The sequence below is a fragment of the Lepidochelys olivacea genome, assembly GCF_965140295.1.
Source record: "Lepidochelys olivacea isolate rLepOli2 genome assembly, chromosome: 7".
Lineage (NCBI taxonomy): Eukaryota > Metazoa > Chordata > Testudines > Cheloniidae > Lepidochelys > Lepidochelys olivacea.
Window position 1 is genome coordinate 121,978,296 of NC_140417.1, and position 16,718 is coordinate 121,995,013.

At 44.3% G+C, this 16,718-nt stretch overlaps 1 protein-coding gene across 2 annotated transcripts in view; it reads right to left on the minus strand.

Moving 5' to 3' along the window:
* Window positions 1-699: 699 nt before the first annotated feature.
* CNNM2 (cyclin and CBS domain divalent metal cation transport mediator 2) overlaps window positions 700-16,718 on the minus strand; it is a 186,232-nt gene continuing 170,213 nt past the window's right edge. Inside the window, exons 6-8 of one of the 2 annotated variants that reach the window (XM_084632967.1) lie at window positions 16,552-16,617; window positions 12,164-12,348; window positions 700-9,936 (exon numbers count right to left, since the gene is read on the minus strand). In XM_084632967.1, the coding sequence (XP_084489093.1) occupies window positions 9,727-9,936; window positions 12,164-12,348; window positions 16,552-16,617 (461 nt within the window). In that variant the 3' untranslated portion in view covers window positions 700-9,726. The remainder of the gene's footprint in view (window positions 9,937-12,163; window positions 12,349-16,551; window positions 16,618-16,718) is intronic. The other variant, XM_084632968.1, reaches the window with a different exon arrangement.

Genomic DNA, 16,718 nt, shown 5'->3' on the forward strand with positions numbered 1-16,718 from the left:
TGAGGGATATTGCCCTCGGAGAATTAAAACAGCCTCCACTAAAGAGAAGACAATCCAAATGGGGCTGATTGAGAATTTCTGTCCTGGTCAGTTTTATTTTGATGTTATTAAAAAAAAAATGCTCCTGGGAGGTAAGAGGGACAGCCCTAAATAGTAGAACTTGGCTAAATGATTTGGGGTGTGGGGCACAAGGAGATGAGAGGCATGAGAACAAGTCACAAATATTAGCACTCACCAAGAGCAAACACCAAAGCTGGGAGAGAGACTGGCGTGGGCCAACTTTCACCTGGACATCGTCTGATAAATCAGTATGATGGCTCCAGAGAAGAAGCCAAACAAATGTCACCTTCTTCAGCAAACAGAGTCCAAGTAAAAGCCATTTTCAGAGCAGAGCAGTCTGGAAAGAGAGTTGGAGTGTGGGCAGGGACAGTACCCACATGCACCATCTACCGCAACTCGAGACCTGGGTTTACACAGCTGAAGCTTCTGTGGAATTCTACCATCAAACCTCATTCTGCAACCTAGGTAGAGATAACGTGAATGAAGTCTGTGAGGTGTAACAGGAAAGTAACATGGTAATTCATTACTTTACATACACACATCTGACTGAGCAGCTGTGCAACCCATCCCAAGTCCCTCGGCTGGCTTTCCAGATGACATTAATGCACAGCCTACAATAAACACAGTACAAGGGACACATTACACATCACTTCTATTTAATGGCAAACAAATCTGTGATATTGGAAGAAAAGGGCGCAAAGAAGGGATTTTACTAGAGGAAGAAAAAGGAGACTCCTGCTAGAAGTGTCCTGATGGAACATTCCACCAGGAGCTAGTCAGCCTGTGTTCAGTGCCGTCAACTCCTCAATGTTCTGACAGACAGGAATGGACTAGTGGGAGTCTTTTTTGTCCCTAACATATATAGCTCTGGGCCCCATCCAGTCCCACAAAAGCCAGTGGCAAGACTGACTTCAATGGGAGTGAGATCAGGCTCTCTGACACTCTTGGCAACTTAAGAGGGCAGCAACAAGCTGGGGAAGTATTCATCATGATCTGTGATCAACAAGGAACCCTGATCTGCTGCCATCACTGGATTCCTTCTCATGAGGAGGAAATTATCAATCTGTCCTTTAAATAAAATAAAGATGAAACATGGAAAAGGGAAAATGCATAAATTGGAATGTTCAACAGAAAAATCATCATTTATCTAAAAAGAGCAGAAATAAACAAAATGTTTTTAAACAAAATCACAAAATATACAAATAAATCAGGTACAAAATAAATAGGAGAGATTGGAAATCTACAACACAATTGGAATAATTATAACATTCATTCGTACGACAATCGGTTTATGAAACGTATACACTTCGTTCATGGATTTCATTTGTGCTTATTCAGGTTTATGTACACAATTTGAAATATGGTAGTCAGAATACTACATCTCTGATAAAAAATGGAGTAATGTACAATATGATACAATTAGTGAAGACCACATATGAAGGAATATAAGACATAGTGAAAAGGCCTAGGAATAGCAGCATAATCTAAAGACAATTGTGTAAGTTTAAACAGTTGTGAACATACATTTTAAAGGTGAACTTCAAAGCTTTTTGGTGGAGAAAAAGGAAAAGTTTTACGAATAGAAGTCAAAGAAAAACTGTACAGACTTCAATACGTAGTCGTACAGGTTTTAAAGGTAAGGTTTAAATGTAGGGGAATGGCTTGATTTTAGGGATTAGGTGATGTAGCTGCTGTTACAGAGAGACAGCTGAATGTAGAACCAGAGGTCTTGGACTGTTAAGTGACAGAGGAGCATATTTGCCAACAATTTGGCTTCCAGATTAAATTAATTTGGCATCGACACATCTGCACCTTGATTTAGTTACTAATCTGGGATCTCAAGTAGCGTTAAGAGCAAACAAAAGCTTTGCAGTTCACCCCCTAGGGCCCAACCCTACAATCCTTGTGCCCTTTAAAATCAGCAGGAGTTCTGAGGACAGGAAATGCAGGATCGGACTTGAAGGGTACACCCGCACAGTGTTTCGGAGCCTACGGCAGCGAGCCTCCCAGCCTGGGACAACAGCCTTGGGCTTGGTGGCGCTCTAAAAGTAGCTGTGTAGACAGCACTTTGAAGTTGCAGCTTGGGCTAGAGCTCAGACCCTGAACTCCACCACGGCTATTTTTAGAGTGTTAGCACAAGGCCCACTCGCCTAAGTCCATCAACCCAGGCAGGGCGGATCGCTTCCATGGGCTCCAAAATGCTGCGGAGATGTGCCTTTAGTGTCGGAGGGGCAGGTCCTGAGATTTTCCCACTATCCAAACGCCATGTGAGTGTGCAGCAAAGCTAAGACAGCAAATCTTTGAGTGATGTCCCCTCCCTCTTTAATAGCCACAGTTATTACGGGTGGAGGATCAGAACAGTACAGTCAATTACTGCCTTCTGCAACTGCATGTGGCTAGACGTGCAGCATTTCTTCTCCTTCCCCCTAACTCAACCAAAGCAGTGGGAGGATGGCAGGGAACTAGACACAGTCAGAGCAGCAGCAGTGTCAGAATGTTGCATCCACATACCAAGAGACTATTATCCAGAATGACAGAATGCATTAGCTAAGCAAGACTCCGGCAACGAAAAACTTCCCAGCCCAACCATGGAACATGGACCCTAGCAAGTAGGAACTGTGTTGGAGATTATCGAGCTACCACATGTCTGTTGCCTTTGTGAACACGGGCTCACAAACCTAATTAACTTCTTAGTGATGGAGGCACTAACCTATGGATGGGCCCAGAAGGCATTAATGCAAGTATCTACACTTTCAGTGACAGGTGTAAAACCCAGGTTACCTGGTTACCCATCTACCTGGGTTCTGCACTCACTCCAGATTCAGAACGTGCCCCGCGTGCTGACACACTTCTGCACAGAATGGGGCACTTGAGATCTGCAGCACAGAAGAAACCAAATTTTTGCTCCAAGAGGAGCAAATCAACCAAATGCTGCTCGTCAACCAGATTCCACTTGCCCTATGTCCAAACACTGCCTTACAAAGGACAGAGACCTCTAGAGATACCAGCACATCCCAGTAACTCCTTGAGCGTCACAGCAGCTTACAATCTCAGATTTCGTTCATGTAGACTCTTTGCTGTTGCTGATGTTATGGCTCTGACTTTCCATTACTAGTGTCTATAAAATCTCAACCACCACACTGCAACAGACAGGTTCTCTTCATAACCCTCCAAATCATTTAGAGAAGAGGAAAAAGATTGACTCAACAGCAAGCACGTGTCTAAAATGGAATTAGATTTTCTTAATAGCATTTTCACGGCAGCTGGGAAGGCACTTTACTCTGCAGGATTCCAGCCGCCAGCCCTGTTCAAAGGTAGAAGTCTCAGGAGAAATCACGAACAATAGGTTTGGGGTGGGGAAGGTGAGTCAGAAATCCCAAGAATCTTATCTCAATGTGAAGAAATATTATAATGGAATCAGACCTGAGGGACGCAAACATGACTAATTAACAGTCATCTTGGCTTGCAGATGAAGATATGACAAGAACAAAACCAGGCAATGGAATTTAATCCACTAATATACACACACTGTAGGTTTTTAAGGGTTTGATCCCATCCATAGGTGAGACTTTAAAGCAGCATGTGAATGGGGGTGGGTAGGACGGAAGAGAGGGCTCCATGTGACTCACAGAAACAAGGTGTTCAGACGACATCTAATGTGTCTCACACGTGCACCAGAAGTCAGTGCTAACGACAATTAAACATCTCAAACCAGGCTTCTTCACTGGGCAAGAGGCTGACTGCATCATTTTATTTCCATGCCTCCTACATTCACCTTCCCCAGCTCAGGAGGAAAGAAGCTGGGATTTCCTGCATTACCGAGGTCTTCCCCCTTCTCTCCTAAGGTATGCTCTAGCCACCCCAGCCCAGTTTCCCAGGTGTTAATGTAGAAAAGCAATAAACACATGAAATCCAAACTGAAAATCTAACCTGTGCTATTTAGGAGAGGGAAGTACCATTGCCATAATGCGCCTCGTGCTGAACATGCCCTCATGGTGTGGGCAGCTAACACTGTAGGGAAGCAAAAGGTGGAGAGATTAATCAGAACATGAAGAGTGGCCTTCTGGAGGAGAGGGGCAGAGCAGGACAAGGAGACGAAACCCTGATAATAATTTGGAGGGGGTGGCAAGCCTAGGTTTTGCTCTTAGGCTTCTCAGTGCCAGTCCTCACTTGCTATATGTCAGCTGCCGCATCATGTCGGCGTGCCGTTGGGGTAGCAACACTTCAGAAGCAACTCTCCCCAGGGAGACCACAAAGGGAGGTGCACTGGGACTAATGCGCAGACACACAGCATAGCAGCTCCGCTAGTTACTCATTTAAGATCTCCCACACATGGGCTCGCTTTGCCCCCTAGTCAGAACCAGGATGAGGGTTACTTTCTGCAATAATTCAGCCAGGATAAACCACCTGGCCTTTGGCATCCCTCATCAAGATGATTATTTCCCTGTCAGAAGAGGCCAACCCCCTATTGTTCTTTCAATCCAAGGGTCAAGTACTTCTTTAGATCCTTTTGAAGCCACAGGATGGACAGCCTAAAAAAAGAACACCACACACAAAGCCAAAGCAGCATGAGGTACAGCAAGTCCACAGTGCTATTGAGCATACCCCAGGTATGGCATCAAAGTCTACAATATACACATTTCTATACAACATATTAATGCCAGTCAGACACCTTCAGTATAAAGTCTCAAGTTATAATGTTAACAAAGATACTGTAATGGTAACACCCACCCCTCCCCAAGTTTGCTAGTTCTAAACTAATCCAGACACTGGATAACGTAACAACTGGTACACAGGTACTAGTTTTAAACCAATGATTTGTGTATTCAATATCCTATCACATATGGTACGTATATCACATGGGAATGATCTGTGTGTCTATTCTATATCAGCACGAGGAAGATGCATTTCCCAGCAGGTCCTGGAGAACTTGGTCACCCCCTCTGTCATCCTTACCTGGGATGCTAGCGAGAAGACAATGCTGCCATCTGCCACTCACAAACAACTCCCTTGTGGCGGAGCTCCACAGAGATCACGTGAAGCACCACTGCACCCAAAGGGGGCGGAGCACTGGTGCTGTCCAATCAGCCACTCCTTTTTCCTTTGAGCCGCTTTCAAACAGAACACAACAGCAGCTCCCTGCATCACCTCCTCCAAGGCCAAATCCCAGCCTGTTTAAATGCCTGCCCATTGAGGGGTTAGGAGCAGCAATGGGGAGATATTAGCGGGTCTCCCAGGTGCCACTCACTTTTTCCCCTTCCCACATGCCTTCTCCCCAGTCATCTTTCTCCCCAGGAGAGGTGAACGCCAAGGGAACATTAACAGGAATATGAGTCAGGAGGAAGTGTGTGTGTATGGCATTACCACCACACTGCTAAATCTGGCGCCAGGTTAGACTTTGACTGCCACATATGGAAACAATACAGGGCACCACACGGAGCTCAGTATAGGAACAGTGACAAAATGGTCTGGGAGAAGTTGGAGAGAGAATTGTATGGGAACGAAAGCAACAACCAAGGCAGGGAAGTACTGTATAAGCCTGCCCCTTCGAGCTTTACTGATGCATCTCAACCCTGATCTATAGCACCCCCTGCTATGCAATCCTGGGTCCCCCCCACTCAGCTTTGACAACGCACATCAATCCCAGGCTGCACTGGCTATGCCAATCCTGGGCTATCCCACACCTCTGCCAATGTACCTCAATCCTGGCCTTCATTCTCTGCTATAACCCAGTCCCAAGTAATCCTTGGGGAAAGGCTTCCCACTTTGCAGAGATTTTGGGATACAGACAAGAAGCAGATGAGGGCCCTGCAAACTCTCACCTGTGATTAGGGTCTGCAGAAGAGAAAGGTTATATGCTAAATCCACCTCCACACTCAGAGCTCATGTGCTTCATATGATCTCCATGTCACCAGAGTCAGCCTTGTTTGGAGCGAGAGATTGTCATTATAAAGCAAGAATATTCCTTTCCTCTTTACAAAGATTTGGCAATACACAGAATTAAAAATCATGGTTACAACAGATTCAGGTTCATTTCATTCAAACAGGATTCAACCAACAGGAGTGTAAAAATTAATTCACAGTTGTGCATTTAAGATATTAGTGTGGAAAACCTCACTTCAAAGAACTTTTGTGCAAAAACTGTATTGACATAAGAAACTGGAGGCATGCCTTCCTGCCTCCCAGAGACCACCAGCTAACAGGCTGGATTCTGCACTTTGTGTTGCACTTCGATGCAGGTGGAAGAGGGAAACAATACAGGCCACAGGAGCCAATGTTGAAAGATACCGTATCCTTTCTACAAATCAAAGCCTTGCAAAAGGACAAGGACTGAAATCAAGTCCAACGGTTCCCAAAGCTTTCAGCTGGTGTCTTGTTTCATGACAGTGACTGATTGACAGCTCTGCTTTGGGTGTGCATGGCACTGTACCGCAGCATCCAGAACCTGAGCTCCCCTGAATTTGGACAGCCAAGCGGAGACTCACACAATGCTATGTCTGCTCTGGGTAGAAGCTTACGGCACAGGAGGAGCTCTTGGAAGCCTGGGGATTTCCACTGCAGCAGTAATAGACGGAACACTATTTTTGCAAACACGGGTTCAAAAACTAAGACTGGTTCTTGAGTTGGGCTTGTCTTCCCTCTGCTTGCATTGGTACCTGCCACACGGCCTGCTAGCCATTTCCCTCGGAAGCCCATCTCTACTGTGTCCCTCTTCGCATTTCAACAGCCCCATGTACTCTTACAGCAGAGAGACTGGATTTTTTCAAGGAAGCCAGTCTATGGAAAGACAGCATGCCTTGTCCCTGAAGCCAATTCGTGGGAGCTCCTGTCCCCCTAGAGAGGATGTCCATTTTCCATAAAAATCACACCTGTGACCAACTAGCTTTATGAAAGTTTCTTCACCTTCTCTTACCAAATTTGGAAGAGTGATGAGGAAAGTTATGTAAAACCAGCCTGGAGAGTTTGGACTGGCAACCCACGGACAGAGACAGGAGTTACTCGCCTTTGGGATGACATGGCTTTTGTGGTTTGTGTTACAGGAGAACAAATATTTTCAAAAAAGCCACAACACAGCATGAAAGCCAGAAATCCAGTCAAATTAGAAATCTCCCCGGCAGAAAATTTCCAGCAGGTCTGAGACTAGGCATACTGCGTCCCAGGGTTACCAGGCTCTGCATCGCTTTCAACAATGGTTCACAAGTAGGAACATTAGGGCACAAAGGCAGCTTAAATAAAAGGGACCAGAGCAAGGAAACAGATCACTCCCTTTATGGGGATTAACGTCATAACATTTCATCACTCTGCTCTGGCAGAAAAGGTGCAACGTTAGCAGTCCTCCTTGAGACAGCTAAATGGGGGGCTGCTGGGGCTAGACAATTAGGTGCTGTAAATAACCCTTGAGTTGCCAGCTCCATCTGAGGCATGTGTGGCACATACGTCCACAGGTGGCCGCAGTTCTCTTGCAACGCTGTACCAGAGCCAACGGGTGGGCCAGAAAATGCTGAAGGAAACAACAGGCACACAGTTTAAAAGGAAAAAGCAGGAGCATTTTTTTAAAGTACAAGGTTAAAAAATGAGGGAGTTAAGTTTCAGGGCCGAATTTCCCAGTCTGACGATTCCACATGTTAAATACCATGCATGGAACTACCATGCCCCCGTGGGGAACTTTATTAACTGCCCTCAAAAGGGCTGGAGTGCCTTCTGTGAAAGGGGCCAGGAACTGCCTCTCCCCATGCCATCTCTCCTTGAGGGGCACAGAGGACCCGTCTGTGGTCCCTTCTCAGAGTAAACAGCAAAATTCTTCTTAAGGCCTAAAGCAAATGGGACAGACTCCCATGTAGCAGCAACACACTCTGGCTTCCCGCAAGGAGTTGCTGCATGAAATACTGCACCTTTCAGAACGTGTTTGCACAGACGTAACTTGTCTCGTAACCACAGAGAAGGTGCTTCCCACCTGGACTAAGGGACGGGGGAGGCAGCTCTGACACCAAGGATTCCACAACTGGGCTTTGCTTTTAAGCTCAGAGTCCGGTAAAGCTTACGTGAGCATAAAGGAAGAAAATGGTCCATGACAATCAGGCCACGGGACGTTCTTGGAGCAGTGCAGACTGAAAGTCAACAGAGGAACCACCATGTAGCATTTGTTCACTGACAGACTCTGCATTTTGGGGGTTTACAATATACAACACAGTGAACTCCCAATGAACGTGCTTCCCCTCCACTCTGAGGCCAGGCTCCAGGATGCCTGGGATGGGCAGGTGGAGTGGCACTGATGGCAGTCATGGAGGACGCTACTGTGGACAGCTAGAAGAACAACAGATAAAAGGGAAGAGGGAAGAAAATCCAGCAGCTCCTCAGAAATAGGGGAATTGCCTGGAGACTAACCTCTCCAATCCCTGAAGTGCAATATGCTCCCTCAAACTCCCTCCACAGATCCAGCTTGTAGTGGAAGTTCTTGGTCAGTCTTTGGGGAGATCAGAAAGGCCCTGACTCCACCATGAAATCCATCTTGCAATGGCAAAGGTTCAGGATCCACCTGGAGGATTTGCTTTGGACATTGTTGTAGCAGCATCTTTTGTCTTAACACAAACAACAATTCTGGGGGAATGGTTCGTCCTGAATTCTTTCCCAGTTATTTAATATGCCCTGCAAATATGCTTTGGGTAAAGAGAAGGGCACTCAGACTACTTCAGTATGTTAGAATTTGAGATTGGACATTTTGGGGTGCACGCTTTCAGTACAGCAGGGGAGGCAGGGAAATTGACCATGTGATTCCCAGTAACATTAATGCAAATCCCAGGGGGACAAAAATTGCCCAGTACACTACTAGGGAAATTTATCCCAGTCTGTAATTTGATGAGACTGCAGTTATGTCGATTAAAAACCCACCTTCATATTCAAAACACACAACATCTGTGGAGGTTACAAAACTGTAAATGTAACAATCTTTTTGTTTGTTTTACAAGGAACCGTCTGAAATTTCAGATATTATGAACGCATGCAACCAAAATAACCACCCCTTCCCTGAAACTCAACTGGGGAGAAAATAATGCCCATTCCCCCAAACTTCCATACTGCTAAGCCCCAAGTTCCTTGAAATCTCATCCATTCTTTGTTCTCAGGACACATATACATATGGGTACCAGTTGCTGTTTTAACAACAGGGCAACAGACAGGACCAAAAGGAGGGGTGGAAACAGGTCTATGACACTGGAGCTGATTCACAAAGTCACAACAGAGCCTATTTGGGGAAGGGGAGGGACAGCAACAATTTAAAACTCTGCAAAATTCTTTTTAAAAACATGATCTCTCTTGAAAAAATAATCAGAGCAGTTTTAAAAACTTCTTTGCGCGCATCTAGGAAGGAGGGAAAACCAATGAGGATCAAAGATACGGCTGAAAAAATAAACACGATTCTACTTTGCGAGGAAGAATTCCATCGTTCTCCAAGGGGCACTCAACATGCCCAAGGTTTGTTTGGTTTTTGTCTTGCTGTGTTCTCGTTTCTTCCTCTTCTGTTCCCAGCAAGGGCGCTAAGTCTTTGGTCTCAGAACACTGGATGCAGCACAGCATTGCAAGCACATACTAAGAGCGTTTGCAGTCAAGAAGGAGCAAGGACTGGTCCTGCTGAAGTGATGGGTGGGAAAGGATGCAGATTGTTAGCTCCTAGATGGAGCCTTCGCTGTGCATACTGTGATTGGACTTGTTGTGTGTCACGCAGTTCTGTTCATTCAGCAGGTTTGCTGTCTCATCCGGCAAACCATCATGTAGCTCCGTAAGAGTCAGTTCGATTTTAGTGTTTTCACTGTCCGAGGACTGAGGTGTCTTGTCCATCCGGGATGCCATCAGGGCATTTTGGTACTGCTGTCTTGAGATCTATTTCATGCAAACAAGGGGGGTGGGGGTGGGAAACACACACACAAAAAAGACACAATAACACTTTGGTTTCTAATGCTGGTGTCCTACAGGACACACTATGAACATAAACTCTCTCCTCTTGCCAAATTCTCCTTTCAGCCCTGTTTTTCATGGGATCGTCCCACTTTCTATAAGACAAGGCTGAGTTCTGCAAGCCTAGCAGGATAACAGAGAATCCTAACTTAATATCATGATGTGGTGACAGTTCAACGTGACACAACATTGTGATGATAATGTTGCCACGTGGTTCTATCCTGTCTCAGTGTTGTGATGCATGGATTTGTCTCACTCTCAAGAGGCCCAAGAGACTTCCAGTTACTCCTAGCTAAAAGCCATTGATGTTGTGATGCAAATTTTTAGGGCCTCATCCAAAGCCCATTGAAGTCAATGCGCTTGGGATCAGATTCTTAGAGCCCTCTGTAGGAAGGGAGTCAAACAAGTGTTGCAATTCTGACACAGTTCAGCAATTCATGGTCTCACATGCAGCGTGGGCCAAATCCTGAAGTCCTTGCTCTGATTCCAATGGGTATTTGCCTGAGTAAAATCTGAGCTCTACATAGGGCCAACATAGATCATAGAATATCAGGGTTGGAAGGGACCTCAGGAGGTCGTCTAGTCCAACCCCCTGCTCAAAGCATTAGCCATTTGAAAAGTATCTTAGGTTAGCCAGCTTTTTGGGGTTTGCTATACTGGAGTAGCATATAAGTCAAATATTTCAATACCTTTTCCTGGTACCTGACGCTCCAGAGGAAAGAAAACCCACTAATTTCACACTATACCCAATAGTAGTGCCATGCTATACATGGGGAAATGGGGAACTCCTTCCTGAAAACAGTGAGCAAACCCCTTGCACTGCATTGGATTCACCTTCCCAGTTATATCAGCATATCGCTGTCTGAAATGATGTACATGTAAGATGACCCCAACTTCTGAGCAGCAACAACAGACCGACATGTGGGTTGGGAAAATGAAGGAGGTGGGAAAGGAGTTCTGCTTCTCCCTCACTAGGATCGTATCTCTCAGAGCAATTTCAAGGCATGCGGGTGCAACATAAACTTGGGTTGCCTCTCAATACAAAAAACTAATTGGCCATTGCAGTGTATAACAAGGGCCTGTAACACTGACAGTGAACTCTCAATTCACCCTGGCCAGTTTTAAACCCTTATTAATGTAAGTCTGTAAGACTCAGTGCATCAGTTGCTTGGAGCACGTGTCTCTGTGTTAAGACAGCATCACTTAAATCTTATTCCCAGTATACCTGGGAACATAATCAACATCTCAAACATTAAAATAATTTTTTTTATTCTCTCCCTTATTTAAAGAGTTTTGAGTATCTGATTAACTGTGGCAAAGGGCAAAACAAGTTAAAGTGCACTGTTCAAGCAGTGTGCTTACAAAGAAAGTCTGAATGTAAGTAACCAATTGAAAACGGTTTTGTTTAAATTAAGCACCACGGTCATTCAGGGACAGTGGGATACCAGCTTCCCTAATCTAACGGGGGACTTCAGCTAGGTTTGAATTTCTGGTTCCATCACATTGGTCTGCTCATCCCACAAGATCTCTACATATTTCAGCACCTTGTCTGCTTATCATGATGGGACACAGAGAGCTGAAAAACAGAGCAATATGCATGTGCCCAATGGTAGTTAGCACGAGAGGTGGGCCTGACATGGGGAGTCCAGATGCAGAGATGAAGTCAAGACTTCTCCAAAGTTGAGGAAGGGGAACAAGCTGGGAGGCAGGCTGGATTCCAAGTTACATTCTGGGCCAATTTTTAGTTAGAAAAATAAATCAGTTGCAGCCACCAACAAATTCTTCATTCTTCAACTAATGAGAGCGGATTCAGATTGTTCAAAAGGCTTTACAAAACTTCACAGCAATAGATGGGCTTTCAAGACTAACTCCAGTGGAAATTTTCTTTTTAAAGCTTCCTCTGAAGTGCTGGTAACCAGAAAATGAAGTGACCAGTCCGATTTCACTGTCCAAACCGAGCAGTGGAGGAAAGTCAACCAACAGCAGAAACAGGGGAAAGCAGGCAGTTTAAAATGACTACAGCTTGCATAATCTTAGTTGCTCTTTGTAACTCAAGGACATAACAGATCTGCCATCTCCCTCCCCTTGCCTCTCAGCTCTGCAACGTAGTGCAGCTTTTCTGAGAGGGAAGCCCCGCTGACTCTTTTCCTACCTTGACAAACTGAATATCTGAGAGTGCTTTCACTGAATAGTCTGGGACGTACACCTGAAGAAAAGATGCATTCAGCTGATTGTTGCTGCTCCCCAACGTTGGTGTCACTGCTTCAATGCGATCACCTCGATTTAGAGAGTCCGAATGATTCAAGCCACAAGGACGAGGGGGTGACTTGTTTTCAGCTGAAGAATAGGAATGAAGAGAGAAAAACTTTTTAAATAAAGCAGGAAACAGTTAGTAATTAGTTCTCAAAGACATTTGTTAACCCATGATATAGCACGGAAGACTGCACAGGTACTTAAGTCATTGAGTACACAAAGTACAGTTCAGCAGCAAAATTACCATGAGTGTTAGGACATTTTAAATCCTGAGCTAACTCGTGACATCACTATAGCTAGGATAACCTGTAAATGATTATGATCACGCACATTGTACAGTGCCTTTCATCCAGGGACCTTGGAGCCATTTACCAATATTTACTTCATTACACCATTTAGTACATTTCACCTACATCACAGGGGTGTCCTCTACTATATCACATCTGGTTGCTTCACAAGGTAGGGTGCATCCACCTTTAGAGGCTAAGGGACGTGGTTCTGATGGGCCAAAGGGCTCTCTCTTTATTTCATCTGTTTCTGAAACATTCTCCCTGACACCTGCCAGGGCTCAAGGTTTGAAGGGATAACTTGGGCGGATGCAGTTCAGAACCTCTGTCAGCCAGGTGAGACAGTGGGACCAGCGAATTACTCTACTCCCTATGGAGAAACACCCAGATTCTGGAAAGGCCTTGGCGTGCTTGTCCTCTGGATAGGGCAAAATCATGACTGATCAGCTTCTTGCTCTCACTTTTTTTTAAAGTGCTGAGCTTTGCTGGCCGACCAAAGCATAGTAGCCATCCCAGAAGGGTGCCCTGGCCATAATGTACCTACTGCAAATGGTCCCTTCTGGCTTTAAACTACGAAAATACTAAAATGCTGCTTTCCTTGTAAGATGACGTTCACTTCCTTAAGTTTCCACCAACTCAATGCCCTACACGGACTGGGGCTCTACGACACAGCAAAAGAGACCCACAGCAGTGAGTCTAAGAGGCCAGGTCAACTGACTTGGGCTCACATGGAAGGGCTACAAATAGCAGTGTAGATGTTCGGGCTGGAGCCCACACTCTGAAACCTGGTGAGGGAGTTGTGTCTTGGAGGCCCAAACAGGCCAGGCCCAAACAGCTACATTGCAATTTTTAGCCTTGCAGCACAAGCCCGAGTCAGCTGACCCAGGCTCTGAAACTTGCTGCGGAGGGGTTTTTTGCTGTGAAGATGTGCCCACAGAAATGCATTCCAAAATGCAACTTGCCAAGACTTTTAGCAGGTCCTCTTCCCTGTCTGGATGCAAATACTGTGTGTGTTGATCAAGATACAGATTATCTGCAAGATCAGCGTGGTTTTGGTCCCTATCAGGCCCAAAGTTCACCTATTCCAAATTAAAGCTAAACCTGGCTTGTTCTGAAGAGCTCATTGGGTAGCAAGTGCATCAAGTGAGAGGTCTCACTTTAAGACGTCATGGTGAAAGCCTTTTTGCATGGACTTAGCAACCAGCAGAACAGCATCTTGACAGCTGGAGCCTTTCTACAAAGGAGCTTTGATCTTAAAAGGTTTCACAGTGCTCTGAGCATTGTCTCCTTCACTTAATCATAAAATTCTTAAAGCCCTCCTTGGTGGCTGGACACAGATCTGCCTTGTCATGGGCAGCACAGCCCACTCTCTGCACTGGCCACATGGATATGCAAACCATGCCGTCCTTGTAGGAAAATGAAATGTGGTTCTTCACTTCTTGCGTTCTTTTACCTTTTATCTCTTTCTAAAGTCCTAGCATCTCAGACTCCTCCTGGCTTATGGCGGAATTGAAGTGACCCTCCATTTGCCAATTGCTTTTAAAATCCAGTGGCTACTTTACATCTTTCATTTCAAAACAGCAAGGAGGAAAATAAAGGTTTTGAGAAACAGGCAATTCTGTGCTGCAATTTCCATCAGCGGGGCAATCATTTTGGCCTCTAAGAGCAATGCCAAGCTTAGACTCAGAGGCAAGCATTCAGATTTCTGTCAGCCCTCCAAGTGGATACTCCCTTGTCGTCTTGGAAAACCACTATAAGGCTACAAAGGCTATTAGCAGAAGCAACCCAATGCTACTAGGCATCTTTCTTCACAGAAAGTAGTCTGACAATATGCCATCATTCTGTCAACAGACCAAATCAGTCAGCCTTTGCTTTGCCATACTGATGCACAAAATACATATCTATGTGGCAAGAATAGCACATCACTAGTTCTTGGAAGAAAGTTTTTTTCTGAAGTAGCTTCAGCATCAGTGTGAATCTGACATGGACTCCTGAAATCCCCATTTATCAAGGGTAAGGAAATTATTAGAAAAATATGGTGTATGAAGGGGGGGAAGTGAATGGAAAGAATGCATGTGCTAAAAATATGGAGTGGATGGAGGAAGAGGACAGAACAAGAACAGCGAGCATGCAGGAGAGCACAAAAAGCAAGGGACTGAAAGCTTGGCTCTTCCCAAATTCCTACAGAAAGGATCTAACGGCACAAACCACAAGCCTAACAGCGAGTTACACATTTGGGATTAACACAATGGAACCATTTTCAGAATGCCCCAATACCACAGCCGAGAATCCTGGTATAGTCACCTCTTGTACCACATGTTCAGCAACACAACTGACATTGAGCTGCATTGTCCGTTGCCATTGCAACCAGGGTTACCATATGATTTCATTTCAAGTGGTATATCCCCTCCCCCCCTGCATTATTATTTTCCATTATTATTTTATTTCTTTCAGTTGGAAATAGCTAGGAAAAAATATCTGGCATTTATATTGGAAATAGTTTGCAAGTGTGAGGGGTACATTTAATTTGTTAAATGGACAAATAAAAAAAAGATGATCTGGGCACAGCAAAATAATTGAGCAAAAAAGATAATCAAAGCTGCAGAGTTTCAAGAAAAAAAATAAAGCCATCAAACAGTTTAATTAAAGAAAGATTAAACTTTTTCCCCTTCAATTTTAACCGCTGGAAACTTTAACTGGGCATGGAAAAAAAATCCCCTGCAGGGCAATAACCTGTAGTTTGTTTGGAATGTGCGTAATACTAATTTCAGGACAGAGGGTAAAATATAGCAGAAAGTTAAAAAGAGAGAGGAAAAACCCAGGGAGTAGATGCTGCATAAACACCAAAAGCTCAGGAAATGGCCAATGAATGAGAGCTCCTTTTGGTTTGTATATTAAAGTTTGGGGAAAAGGGGACGGTTTTGTTTTTTTAAGCACACACACACATATTGTCCTGTTCATGTTCTGGTTAGAGGTACAGAGAGACAGTGGCATTAACATGAACATGGTAACTTCAATGGAAAACAAAATTTCAGCACGGCTCAGCCTCTGTTGAGGAACAGTCATTCCAGTACACTCTGCCATTTCCCTGGGGTAGCATTTTCATTTATCTCCTAACTAGAAAAGGCACCCCCGGTGCTCACTATAGGTAAGGTTGGCTTCCATCTTCCATTCTGGATTCCTCTCCTCCCTGTTTCCAATCATTCACAAATGCCCCTAACAAGGTCTTTTTGGCCTGATACATTCCATACTTGGTCTCAGCCCTGAAGTGAAACGTTTTGGGGAAGTTTAAGCAAAATCAGCTCAAGTTCAGTCATCCGAGTAACATGGTCTTAAAATAAACAAAAACCCCAATCCCCACATATCTCATTCACACATTACGTGTCTGAATAACTCAAATACCACTATGGGCAGAACTATCGAATTTGGCTTTATTTATAAGTCTCCATAGAAATCTGTGAAATAAATTAATTTTGAAGACAGAGTTTTTGAGCATTTGAAACAGGATATTCTGTGTATAAACAATATATAATTTAAATTTTGTTTGGAGATAAGGTACCTCTTTCTCAGTTAATTTTTTTTTTTTTTTTTTGGCAGTTCAGCAGTATGCTTTCCTCCATTTTAACTCCATCTTCTGCAGAATTGAGACATTTTGTATATTTTTACATGAACCCAGGCTAGGGACCAGAATATTATCTTTAAAAAAAAATCACTCTGATACTGTATCAGTGTAGGAGTAAGAGAAGCAAGAAGCTTTTCATTACCAAATATGTTCTCTTTAAACAGTTATTACTTTTATTTCATTTTGATGTGTCTGTAAGTTTGCTACCAATTAGTAATTAGTCATAAAAGAAAGTTTAGGATACTTACCTGTTAGGCATATCTCTTGGCTGAACTTCTCTCTAACAAGTAAAGGGGTCAGACAAATACAGACTGCAATGGGCTTTTTATTGTGTCAGTTCAGGCACAAGAATGATGGAAAAGAAGCATGCGGATTTACCTGGAGAACCTGCTGCTAATAATTCTGTTCTGCTGACAACAAAGGTACGAGACAGGGACAAGGGAACTAGAAGAAGGAGAGAAAAAGGGTGAGATCATGACTGGGAAGGGGACAGCTATCCACATTGCCAGGGAAAGAGTCAATTCACACTCTTTGAAGAAACCAGA